Source organism: Moschus berezovskii, chromosome 12 (assembly GCF_049115385.1).
Source record: "Moschus berezovskii isolate FMDL1 chromosome 12, NW_MosBer_1.0, whole genome shotgun sequence".
Lineage (NCBI taxonomy): Eukaryota > Metazoa > Chordata > Mammalia > Artiodactyla > Moschidae > Moschus > Moschus berezovskii.
The window spans coordinates 87,724,258-87,737,573 of NC_142471.1; the positions used below are offsets into that span (position 1 = coordinate 87,724,258).

The 13,316-nt window shown below is 45.8% G+C and overlaps 1 protein-coding gene across 17 annotated transcripts in view; it reads left to right on the forward strand.

Moving 5' to 3' along the window:
- TACC2 (transforming acidic coiled-coil containing protein 2) overlaps positions 1 to 13,316 on the forward strand; it is a 232,095-nt gene that overhangs the window by 25,566 nt on the left and 193,213 nt on the right. For 12 of the 17 annotated variants that reach the window (XM_088842389.1, XM_088842399.1, XM_055424489.2 and 9 more), the window contains one exon: positions 4,801 to 4,860. The exons of the other annotated variants lie outside the window; for them this stretch is intronic. In XM_088842389.1, the coding sequence (XP_088698515.1) occupies positions 4,801 to 4,860 (60 nt within the window). The remainder of the gene's footprint in view (positions 1 to 4,800; positions 4,861 to 13,316) is intronic. 17 annotated transcript variants of the gene reach the window in all.

Consider the following 13,316-nt stretch of genomic DNA (forward strand, 5'->3'; position numbering starts at 1 on the left):
CGTGGAACCTGGGTCTCCCGTACTTCGGGCAGGTTCTATACCATCTGAACTACTAGGGAAGCCCTTTGTAGTAAGTCTAGCTCTGATTTTATAAATTATATAAAAACTAGTTTTACTTCTTATTCTATGCTTTTAAAACTGACATAGGAGACTTTGGCACGATTTTCCCCACTGGATTTTGCCCCTCCCCCATCCACTAACCTACATGGATATATTAGAGGTTAAAATCATTTCCACACTCCCCTACAACAGCCTCCCCAGCCCCCCGCCGCAGAAAAACAAAACAAAAAAAAAACAACTTAAGGTCTGGAAAAAGTAGTTTTAAAATCTATCAATGTTGAGCAGATTAAATATGATGAACTATCATTTCCATGTTAGGTAATAGTTTTCAAAATTGAGGAATTGGTTCAGTTCAGTTCAGTCGCTCAGTCATGTCCAACTCTTTGTGACTCCATGAATCACAGCACGCCAGGCCTCCCTGTCCATCACCAACTCCCAGAGTTCACTCAAACTCATGTCCATCAGGTCGGTGATGCCATCCAGGCATCTCATTCTCTGTCGTCCCCTTCTCCTCCTGCCCCCAGTCGCTCCCAGCATCAGAGTCTTTTCCAGTGAGTCAGCTCTTCGCATGAGGTGGCCAATAGACTTTGCTTAATTGTGCATAATATTGGGATATTAAAATAAATACAGATTTTATCTTAAGTTTGAGAATTGTAATTCAATGCCCTGGTGAACAAAATTAGGGAAACACTTTCCCATTGATCTGACACACAATGAAAATCTTGGATTAATGTACAGAGTTTTTAGAATGAGAAAACTGGACCTAAAATCACCCTTGGGCAATTCATTTTCCCTTAGCTTTTTTTCTTCCCTACTATGTTTTCTCAAGCAGGAAGACAGGAATCATCAAAATAAAAGGTTGGGAGTTTCCTGTTGAATCTGGCTTGGGTTCTGTGGCCTGGGTTCAGTCCCTGGTCTGGGAACTGAGATCCCTTTAAGCAGTGTACAGTGCAGCTAAAAAAAAAAAAAAGATGTAAAAAGATAATATTTATTTACTTACTTGGCTGTGCTGGGTCCCACTTGTGGTGCACAGGATCTTTAGTTGTGACATGCCAACTCTTAGTTGGGCATGTTAACTCCTAGTGGGATTTAGTTCCTGGAACAGGAATTGAACCCAGACCCCCTGAATTGGGAGCACAGAGTCTCAGGCACTGGATCACCAGAGAAGTCCCTAAAAAAATAAATGAAAAGGTGGCCAACTTCAATTTTTAGGGGCAGAGAAGAAACAGTGATGGTGTTAAATGGCTGGAGGGGGGCAATAGGGAGAGGTGGGGACTGTAGCAAACAGGGGCTTCTGTTCCATTGTCTAAAAGAGCCATCAACTCCAGCAGAGGTTGCCAAGTGGAAATGTGGGCCCAGTGTTACAAGACCTTCCTGTGCCTTCAAGAGAAGGCAGAAACCTGTGTTTTTTCCTAAAAATCTTGCAGTTTTTAAACTTAAACTTTTTTGTTGTTGAGAGGGTGGTGGATTGACATGATGTCATAAGATATAATACAGAGAGGTACTTCCCTGGTGGTCCAGTGGTTAAGACTCCGCCTTCCAGTGCCGGGGGTACAGGTTTGATCCTTGGTTGGGGAGCCAAGATCCCACATGCCTGGTGACCAAAAAACCAAAACAGAAAGCAGAAACAACATTGTGACAAATTCAATAACGACTTTAAAAAAAAGAGTTCACGTCAAAAAAAAAAAATCTTTAAAAAAATTTTGTTTAAAAAGAAGTAATACAGAGAGATCCCCGGTACCCTTTACCTAGTTTACCCCAAGGGCAATATTTTACAAAACTAGAGTACAGACTCACAAGCCAGACACTGACATTGCCACCATCTAGATACTGAATATTTCCAGAGGCAGAATTTCTTTTGTTGCCCTTAGAGCCACACCCACCTCCCTTGGGGCTCTATTCCTAACCCCTGGCAATTTCTAATTTGTTCTCTATCTCTATAGAGATGAGCTAGAGAATGTTATACCATGTTACATAAGAGGAATCACACAGTAGGTGACCTTCTGGAATTGGCTTTTTTCACTCAGCATGATTTCCTGGAGATTCATCCAGATTGTTGTGTATGTCAATAGTTCATTCTTTTTTACTGCTGGGTAGCATTCCCTGCTACTGTTCGTTGAACCATCATTTAGTGAAGGACATCTGGGTTGTTTCCAGTTTGGGGCTACTACAAAGAAAGCTGTTATGGACGTTTGTAGACAGGATTTTTTTGGTGAACATAAGTTTTCATTTCTTGGACATAAAGCCCAAGAGTGCAGCTGCTTGGTCATGTGGTAATTGCATGTGTAGTTTTATAAGGAACCACCAAACCATCTGCTAGAATCCCTGAATCACTTTACGTTCCCACCAGCAGTGTCTGAGCGGGCCAGTTTCTCTGCATTCTGGCCATCAATTGGTATTGTCACTGTTTGGTGTTGACATTCTGATGTGTCTCTTGTGATACCTCATTATGCTTTTAATTTGCATTTCCCTGATGACGGATGATATTGAACGTCTTTTACATGCTTATTACCATCTGTTTATTCACTTTGGTGAAATATCTGTCTTTTGCCCATTTTCTAACTGGATTTTTCTTACTGTGGAGTTTTGAGAATTTTTATAATGTGTAGATACTGACCTTTTTTCAAATTGTGGTTTGCAGATATTTTCTCCCATTGGTAGCTTGTCTTTTCATCCTCTTACCAAGTTCTTTTACAGAGAAGCTTTTAGGAGGTACAATAGATCAGTTTTTCTTTTTATAGATAGTGCTTTTGGTATCTTCCCTAAGCTGAGAAGAATTTCTACCTGAGTATAGACAGAGTTAAGGTAGCTTACATTTTCTCTCCATTACCTATACTAAACCCCACTGCCCAGAGCTGAAGGCTGGTTTATTTCAAATCGATACATAGAAATGGAACTGGTGGAGCAAATGGAGGGTATTTTTGAAAGGTTCTTGCTATATATTAATAGTTATACCTATAGCTGTATCTCTATACAAAGCGCTTTCTAGAAAAGTGATGACAATTTATATGTCTCACAACAGGATGTGAGGGTCCATCTCACTATATTCCTGCAAGCAGTGACTATTTTAGTGTCTTAGATTATTATTGATTAGGGGTAAAAATGCTCAGCGGTTTAAAGACTCTCACCCACACTCCTCATCTCCTGCCAGCTCCCAACCCCAGGCTCCCTCCCCATGGCCCGCCTTCCTGGAGCAGACAGGAGATGTTTTTCTGGCACTACAATTTTTCATATTTCCAGCCTCAGCCAAGGATGACCCAATGGAGCATTATGGGTTGCCTTTAGGACTCTAGGATCAAAGGCTTGCCTTCCTGGGAGAAGCAAATGGAAATTAAGCACAAGTACATTTAGCTTCAGAGCTCAGGGTCCCCCATGCCAAAGCTCCAGTCCCATCTTTCCACCATCTCCTGGATGTCTCTGCGTGGATGACTCACAGTCACCCCGAGCTCTTCAAATCTGAGCTTGGCTTCCTTCCCTGATCCTCCCCTCTGTATTCTCTCTCTTGGGTACCATGACCTATCCTACCATTCAAGATAGAAACCTAGGAGTCACCTTTAACTCCACACGTTCCCATTCTCTGCCTTTAATACATCACCCTATGATTGATTGATTGATTAGTGGACTGGATGTTTAGTTTTCCAAATTTCTGTTTAATCAGGACTGTTTTTGGTTGTGAGAGGCAGAAGCCCATCTCCAGCGGCCACACGCAGAGAAGGGGCTCATCTGTCCTAAAGATCTGAGAAGTCCTCGGAGAGGGTCTAGCTGCAGTAGTCTCTGGGGTTCAAAAGATGTCTCTGGAGATCTCTCCTCTCTGGCTTTTGCTCTGCTTTCCTGTCTGATGCCCTAGTCCTCAGGGAGGTGCCCCCAGCCCTATAGGCAGCTCCACGCTTCTTCCAGCTAATGGTCCAGCCTCTGATCAGCTCTCTCTAAGGAATCTGATGGGCCCTGATCTGTCACATGCCCTCTGGCTGGGATCAATCGCTGTGTCATGGAATGTGGGACAGCCTGAGTCATGTCCCCATGCCTGGTGGGGAAAGGTGGCTCCAGGGCAATGACAGTCCCATCAGTGTAGCTTAGAGCACTTTCTCAAAAGACAAAAAATGTAGCATAGATTCATGTGTTAGAATACACATGGATATACATCATACACACACATGTATATATGTGTACATCATGTATGCGTACACCATACATACATGTGTGTATACATACATACCATGAATATCATACATCCATATAGTACGTGTTAGAAGCCCTGCTTTCTGACACCCTTCTTCCTCTCCATTCCCATCATCACAACCGTCTATCCTCATAACTGGGTGACTGCAAACACCTCCAAACTAGTTCCTCTGCCTCCACACCCTTGCTCCCAGTCCTCCCTCTCAGAAACTTTTTCTCTGTGAAGATGCACTTGGAAGTGCCTGCATTCTGCTTACAAGTGAACTCCTGAAGGGAAAAATGCAGGTCCGGGGGAACCTCTCTTCACAAATTAAGGACCAGGCGTTGAGGACCAGCAGCATCCCCAGTGCAATGGATGAGAGATGGGTCTTCCTAGTCCTGCCTGGTCCTTGCCTCCTTCAAACACCCTCGGGCCGCAGCTCCTCCTTCTGTTGTCTAACTTCCCCTGGGTAGCGGTGGGCAAGGTGGGAGCACCTCCAGCAAGTTAGGGTCTCTCTGTGGTTCTTGGGAGGCTTACCATTCACTGTGGCCCATCCTAACAGCAAGACACTTTGCTTTCAGCAAGAGGACTCTGGCTTGAATAACGTCATCCTGTGGCCTCCAAACCCTGAGCCTCTGCAGGTACTGAGAAACGTGCTCTGTATGATTTGCTGTCAGACCCCTTCCTAACCTCTAATTGGTTGCAGACTTTTGGCATGCTGTGTTTGTTTGCATTTTTAGTTTTTCTCCTCCTCTTCCTTCTCCCATTGCCTCCTCCTACCCACCACAGATAAGTGATAAAACCCAGTAGAAGTCTACAATATATGTTTGGATTTTTAAAACTAACATTTTGGTGTGTCTGTCAAACATCTGGGCTTCCCTGGTGGCTCAGTGGTAAAGAACCTGCCTGCCAATGCAGGAGACATGGGTTCGATCCCTGGGTCAGGAAGATCCCCTGGAGGAGGAAATGGCAACCCACTCCAGTATTCTTGCCTGGGAAATAGCTTGGACAGAGGAGCCTCGCGGGCTACCGTCCATGGGGTCGCGAAGAGTTGGATATGACCTAGCAATTAAACAACACCCAAGATCTGGCTCGATTGCTATGCTGTGAGATGCTGAATATGGCTTATGTTCTCAAGGTAATGGAACTGCCAATACTTACCTGTCCAAAAATTTCTGCTTTGATTTCCTTTATGCTGGACGGAGGCTGAGTATGGGGTAGTGGCCGCCCTTTGCCACCAGTGGGCAAAGCTGATATGTCCTAAGGAATATTGCTTTCCCAAGCGCCCTCAGTGTGGGTGTGCATCATGCAGCTGGCTGAGTCCCCTAGTTTGAACTCTTCCTGAAGTGTTTGCCATCCACTGGGAAGGAAGGCAAATTGGGGGCTTTGTCTCCCTTTCAGGGAGACTTTTCCTGGAGACAGTGTCAAGGTAGGTGTGTGCTTATGGGTGTGGTCAGTGTGAGGCGATAAAATGTAGCCTGCTATGACATCCCCACGCCCAGAGGGGAGCGTGTTAGTTACCCCTGTGCTGTGTTCCTTGCCTTAAGGAAAGAGTAGCTCCACCCACCAAGGGTGGCTTCCAGAAGTCTGCTGTTGATGAAAATAATAATAAGAAAAGAGTTTTATTTGAGCCAAATTTAGGACTAGCCCAGAATCCCAGCTTCCCAGATTACTCTGAGAAACTGCTCCCGAGAATTTTCAGAGGGGGAATGACTTGAACTGATTAGATATATATTTTTTTAATTTTCAAAAATTTATTTATTTGGCTGCCCTGAGGGGTCTTAGTTGTGGCATGCAAACTCTTACTTGCAGCGTGTGGGATCGCGTTCCCTGACCCGGGATTGAACTCAGGCCCCCTGCCGTGGACCGCCAGGGAAGTTCCTGATTGGAGATTTTAAAAAGAAAGTTGTGGTTGCTATGTTGGGCTTGGTCTTCAGGGGGCAGAAGGCAAGAGTAGTGAAGGGACATTGGTTAAGAGGCTATCTCGAGGTCAAAAAGATAAAGACTATGGCCTGGAATGAGGTATCAGGGAAGAGGATGTCTGGGTTGGGGATGTATTTTGAAGGCAGAGAGAAATGCTTAATGAGGGATCGAACCTAGAGGGGTGGGGGAAAGAGCAGAACCGAGAAGGAGCCCTAGGTGTTGGGCCTGAGCCTTTGGGTAGAGGGGAATGTCATTTCCTCAGATGGGGAGGATGGGAGGAGAGGAAGTTTTAGGGAGAAGGGAGAAAATCAAAGGTTCTGGTTTGGCATAAAATCTGAATGCCTATTGGGAGCTACAGTGAAGAGATCTAGTGGGCATTTGGATACATAAGAAATGGGGCCTGAGATGTATATTCCAGTCATCAGCACAGGTATTTAAATCCATCCGACTGGACCTCTGTCCATGGGATTCTCCAGGCAAGAATAATGGAGTGGGTTTCCATTTCCTCCTCCAGGGGATCTTCCTGACCCAGGGGTGAAACCCGAGTCTCCTGTGTCTCTTGCATTGCAGGTGGATTCTGTACCTGTTGAGAGACAGGGATCAGTGGAGGATGGATGAGAGAGGTCAACGGAAAGAAGGCTCACCTTGAATGTTTGAGAGGGAATGGGGCTTGAGCAGAAGCGGACTTAGAGGAGAGACGTTTCCACCTCTGTGGTCTAGGGGAGAGAGGACACAAGCAGATAGGGCTGGGATGGCTGATAAGGGTGCAGAGAAAGGGGTGCATGTGGCGGGGGTGGAGATGAGGTCAGAGGAGGCAGGAGGTAACCAAGCATGGAAGCTGGGCGAGAACAGGTACCTGGGGAGACTGGGCCTTCACGTAGTCACTGAGGGAAGCCGGGTGCGAGCCATGGTAGGACCTCTCTTCATAGTTTCTTGGCAGTAGGCCAGCAAATTGGCCTAATGATTTTTTGCTGCTGGCATTTTTTGGAAGCAGCTGCTGTGTCAAATTAATTATTCACCGTTTTATCTTAAGAAGTCAAGTTTAATAACATCACAATTGTCCTATATCTGGAATCTGCCAAAGAGCACAGTTATTTCTTCCTTCATCAGCACAAACACTCTTCAAACTCTGAAATTTAGTCATGTGGCCTTGGTTTCCTGTCTGTATTCCCAAGGGAAGAGGAGTCACTGGTGGATAAATTCACACACGCAGACTGGACCTACTCCATCCATTTATTGAAGGTTCCTTAGTGACTGAGGCCTTCTGACCTTAGAGGAGACTCAGACCCTCCTGGATGCCTGTTCCTGCATGCTGACTCCTGCTTGTTACTCCCGCGCCTTCCCTCCACTGACTGATCACGGAGGCCTCCTGGCAGGCGGACTGCTCCCAGGAAGCCCAGAGCAACCACAGCTACTGAAGTGCACAGCTGTGACTCATCGGCCTTTCCTTGCTGCTGACTCGCCTTCCTGTGGGCATCAGACGGGTTGGCTGGGGATGAGAAGAAAGCCGTATGTCCAGCCAAGGCTGTGGAGGGGACTGGCTTGGGGGCAGGAGGGTACAGTGCAGTGGGAGGTCACGAGAGTGACTAACACTGAGCCAGGGGCAGCTGAGCGGCCTGAGTCTGAGCTGCTGACCGATGCACCAGTTAGTCTCAGGGTCCTAACTGGTGTGTCCTCTTTGGAACAGAGGTGGAGGTGGTAGGTAATGAGGGTAGCTTCCATCCAATAGCCCTTCCTGGGGTTTCATGCATCAGGACTCTCACAGACGGATTTATCGCGAAATAAGGGCCGTGTCAGCCCACAGCCCCAACACCTGAAAGCGGGCATGACAGTGATTCAGTGTTCTTTCCTGAGTGTTGGGTTCTAGGGAGCCCTGCAGAGACACCTGAGCTCTGAGCACATGGATTCCAGGGCAGACGGGCGACACTCATTCCACCCTGCTTTACCACCTCTGAACTTTCTCTTGGCCTTGGGGCTGTCATGGGACCGGTTTATGGGTCTGACAGCATGGGGAGGAAAAAAAGACAGTCAATCCTATTATTATTTTTATTAATATTATGGCTTGACTTAAAAATATATGATCTTTAAAAATGCTCTTTTGAAGCAGTTCCATCGTCTGGATGTTTCTGTAGTTTGAAAGGATTTTCAACTATAGAAACTGTGGTCAATGCTGTGAAGCAAGAGGAGGGTGCAAGGAGACCTGAGCTGGCCCTGGGTATCCGGAAGACTCTCTGGGGGAGCTGGAGGATGAGCAGGAAACCAGCGGGATAAGGAGGGTTGAGGGCAAGTCACTGCGCAGGCCTCCCCTGCCCAGACCTCACTGGGGAAGGTCTTTCTGGTTCATGGCTCAGGGCTCATGAAGCAGCTGGGTCTGAGGTTCATTCCTGAAAACGACCTCAGCATTGTGGCTTCAGATTCTCTGACATCCACGGAGCAGAGGATCAGGAGGACAAGAGAATCTGTGCTATGCGAGGCACCCCAGGGCGTGCTTCCACAGGCTGAGGTCAGCTGTGGCTCAGGCACTGTGTGATTATTATTTTGCTTCTAGGTAAATGGCCGCTAAGAATCTGCATGGGCTTCCCTGGTGGCTCAGATGGTAAAGGATCTGCTTGCCAGGGCAGGAGATGAGGGTTCGACCTCTGGTTCAGAAAGATCCCTTGGAGAGGAAATGGCAACCCACTCCAGTATTCTTGCCTGGGAAATCCCGTGGACAGAGGAGCCTGGCGGGCTACTGTCCCTGGGGTTGCAAAAAATCGGGCATGACTTAGTGAATGAGCACGCACACAGGCACACAAGTATGTGCATATGTTGTTTAAATCTACAAATGCCTGGGATCCCAAGGTCAGCTTGGAGGGAGTCTCTATTTCCAGAGGAACCCAGGGCACTCAGCATTATGATGGCATTGGCAGAATAGTCTACTGACAGTAAGTGGGCACCTGGGATGATTTAAGTGTGCTTAATGAGAAATAAATTGAACAAAGACAATTAAACAGCATGAAAGCAACGCTGGTAACAGTGGAGAGAGTTTGTTTAGTATGACGTCTGATGGCCCAGCCCAGAGGGTTAGTGCTAATTTTTGCTGGAGTAATTATTAAAGTTTGTGAACTGCATGGCTCCAGGTTTGGCCGGATGCCGCTTCTGAAGAATAGGATTAACTGTTCTAACTCCAAGCTGAGAAAGGCACTGGGGCTCCTAGTTAATGAGTTCCTGAATCAGTTTCTTCTTTATAATTATAACTAACATATATGAGTGTCTACTGTGATCTAGCCTTGTACCTAGTGCTTCACACATATTATTTTATTTAACCTTCGAAACAACCCTGTAAATATGATCCCTCTTTTCCAGATATGATATTAGAGGCAGAGAAGACTTACGGCTAAATATACACTATAGTTTGGCTTTGAACCACGGCACCTGGCTTCCTGCACCCTTGTTCTTTTTTCTTTTATTGGAATATAGTTGCTTTCTTGAACCCTTACTCTTTTTAAGATTTATTTAAATTTAATTGGGGGCTTCCCTTGTGGCTCAGCTGGTAAAGAATCCACCTGCAATGTGGGAGACCTGGGTTCGATCCCTGGGTTGGGAAGATCCCCTGGAGAAGGTAATTGGAGGATAATTGCTTTACAATATTGCATTGGTTTCTGGCATACAGCAACATGAATCAGCCATAGGGATACATATGTCCTCTCCCTTTTGAACCTCCCTCCCACCTCCCACCCCATCCCACCCCTCTACATTATCACAGAGCACCAGATTTGAGCTCCATGTGTCCTACAGTGAATTCCCACTGGCTATCTATTTGACATATATGGTGATGTATATGTTTCAATGCTATTTTCTCAATTCATCCCATCCTCTCCTTCCTCCACTGCGTTCACATCCGTTCACTATGTCTGCATTTCTGTTGCTGCCCTGCATTTAGGTTCATCAGTACCATCTGTCTAGATTCCATATGTATGAGTTAATATAGAATAGTTGTTTTTCTCTTTCTAACTTACTTCACTCTGTGTAATAGGCTCTAGGTTCATCCACCTCTTTAGAACTGACTCAAATGTGTTCCTTTTCATGGCTGAATAATATTCCATTGTACATGTGTACCACAACTTTATTCATTCATCTGTCGATGGTCATCTAGGCTGCTTCCATGTCCTAGCTAATATAAACAGTGCTGCAGTGAACATGGGGTGCACGTGTCTTTTTCAGTTACGTTTCCTCAGGGTACATGTCCAGTAGTAGGACTGCTCGGTCATCAGTTCAGTTCAGTCGCTCAGTTGTGTCTGACTCTTTTCGACACCATGGACTGCAGCACGGCAGGCCTCCCTGTCCATCACCAACTCCTGGAGTTCACTCAAACTCATGTCCATCGAGTCGGTGATCCGATGCAACTATCTCATCCTCTGTTGTCCCCTTCTCCTCCTGCCTTCAGTCTATCCCCAAATCAGGGTCTTTTCCAGTGAGTCAGTTCTTCAAATCAGGTGGCCAAAGTATTGGAGTTTCAACATCAGTCCTTCCAATGAATATTCAGGGTTGATTTCCCTTAGGATGGACTGGTTGGATCTCCTTGCAGTCCAAGAGTCTTCTCCAGCACCGCAGTTCAAAAGCATCAGTTCTTTGGCGCTCATCCCTCTATATGGTCCAACTCTCACATCCATACACGACTACTGGAAAAACCGTAGCTTTGATTATACATATCTTAGTCGGCAAAGTAATATCTCTGCTTTTTAATATATCATCTAGGTTTGTCATGGCTTTCTTTCCAAGGAGCAAGCATCTTTTAATTTCATGGCTGCAGTCAACATCTGCAGTGATTTTGGAGCCCAAGAAAATAAAGTCTGTCACTGTTTCCACTGTTTCCCCATCTATTCGCCATGAAGTAATGGGACCGAATGCCATGATCTTAGTGTTTTGAATGCTGGGTCATGTGGTAGTTTTATTCCTAGTTTTTAAAGGAATCTCCATACTGTTCTCCACAGTAGCTGTATCAATTTACATTCCCACCAGCAGTTTCACCCTTATTCTTGAATCAAGCATCATGCTACTTTAGCATGAAAATGAATAGATGAACTAAAGAAATTCTAGAGGAGCAAAAAATAAGATTTATGTCTGTATTTCAAGTGCAATCATGTAAAAAAAATCACAGGACGTTACAGTCCATCTGACAACCGCAATTCTGAATAAAGGAACTCTGCTCCATTTGGACAGTTTTTTTTTTTCTTTTTTAAATTTTTTTGCCGTATTGACAAAGTTCTCTTGTCACACTTGGGGCAGGCAGGTCAGGGACTGGGGTGAAATGACTTGGGTTGTCTGACCTTATGTATCTCTCTTTAAATCACATTGATACTAAAATATTAAGCACAGACAAGACGTTAATATTGAGCAGTTTTTTGCAGTCCCAAAGGTTTTCTTCTCCCCTCAGACTCCAGATGTCAGAACTTGTGAACTCTGGCATCTTTGAGGTTCCTGGGTCCTTTGAGGGGTAATTCTTACCACTTTTGAGGAAGGGAAGACAGATATTATTCATTGAATGTCATCTCTCGTTCATTCACTAAACTGTAAGTTCCATGAGGGTAGGAACCATGACTCTTTTATTCTAATTAAACATTTCATTGGGAAATATTTTCAGATTTATAGAAAAATTACAAAGAGAATAGAGAGGATTCCCTTACTCTTTCCCTCAACTTCCCCTAAAGTTAGTCTCTTACACCGTGTCTTTTAAAGTACATATGTGTGTCTTTATAATACATCTGTCTTTTAAAAATATATTTATTTATGGCTGCACCAGGTCTTCATTGTTGCACACAGATTTCTCTCTAGTTGCGGCAAGCGGAGGGTCCTCTCTGTTTGTTCTTGTGGTGCGGGGGCTTCTTTCTGTGTGGGCTTCTCTTGCGAAGCCCAGGTTCCAGGGCATGTGGGCGTCAGTAGTTGGGACCTGTGGGCTTATTTGCCCCGCAGCCTGTGGAATCTTCCAGGACCAGGGATCGAACCCATATCCCTGCATTGACAGGCGGCTTCTTAACCACTGGACCACCAGGGAAGTCCACGCCTTATCTTTTAAAATCTTCTGTATCAACCTGAAGTCTAGACTCAGCCCTTCCTGAACATGAGACGGAATCACCCAACTCCCACACAAACTCAATTCTCTTCTTTTCTCCACCTTCTCAGGGTAGAGTGAGGGTTCAAACCCAGCTCTCTCTGACTCCAAAGCTCGTTCATTTATCCTACCATGTCACAAGTTTCATGAGAAAGCGTTCCATTTGGGGAAGCCTAAAATTCCACCTGGATGTTCATTGGAGGGACTGATGCTAAAGCTGAAGGTGCAATACTTTGGCCACCTCATGCGACGAGTTGACTCACTGGAAAAGACTCTGATGCTGGGAAAGGTTGGGGGCGGGAGGAGAAGGGGACGACGGAGAATGAGATGGCTGGATGGCATCACCGACTCTGTGGACATGAGTTTGAGTGAACTCCGGGAGTTGGTGATGGACAGGGAGGCCTGGCGTGCTGTGATTCATGGGGTCGCGGAGAGTCGGACACAACTGAGCGACTGAACTGAACTGAACTGAAAATTCCACCTGGGGGCCTCCCTCTTCTTGGCCTGACAGAGTGCCTGCAAGGGGAGCAAGGGAGGTGAAGAAATGGTTGGGATGATCTAGCAGAACTGGTCTAAGCCTCTGCCCTCGCTTGACAGGGAAGATGGGCGGCCCACCGGCCCTAGCGCAGAACATGTGTTCCCCCTCCATATTTGGCAGCCTGGCAGTTGTTTCTGAAATCCGATTCCTAATGCCATGGGGATGACCTTTGGTCTACTTCCCAGCATTCACCTGCAGTCACACTGCTCCCCAGAAGCTCATTCCAAGAGTGGGCGACTTGGCAAGACACCCTGGTCATGATCTAACCGTGTTAATTAAACCTCTTTATTGGCATGACCAGTAAGCCGTGGTCTAGAGAGGTGGAGCACATTTAAGAGGTAAGGTCAGGGGAATTTTTCTTTTTTAGTGGGGAAGCACTTTAGCTTTGGGTAAAGTGTATTTTTCAGGACTGGAAAGTTGTGACTGTTTGAAGACCGCTTTTAAATAAACCCAGAGCTCCGGAGTATTCCTGAGCCAAAGAAAGGCTGTTTGTTTACTCAAGCAATGGCAGCAAAGGAAAGATTTGAAGAAGCAACCTGACAAGT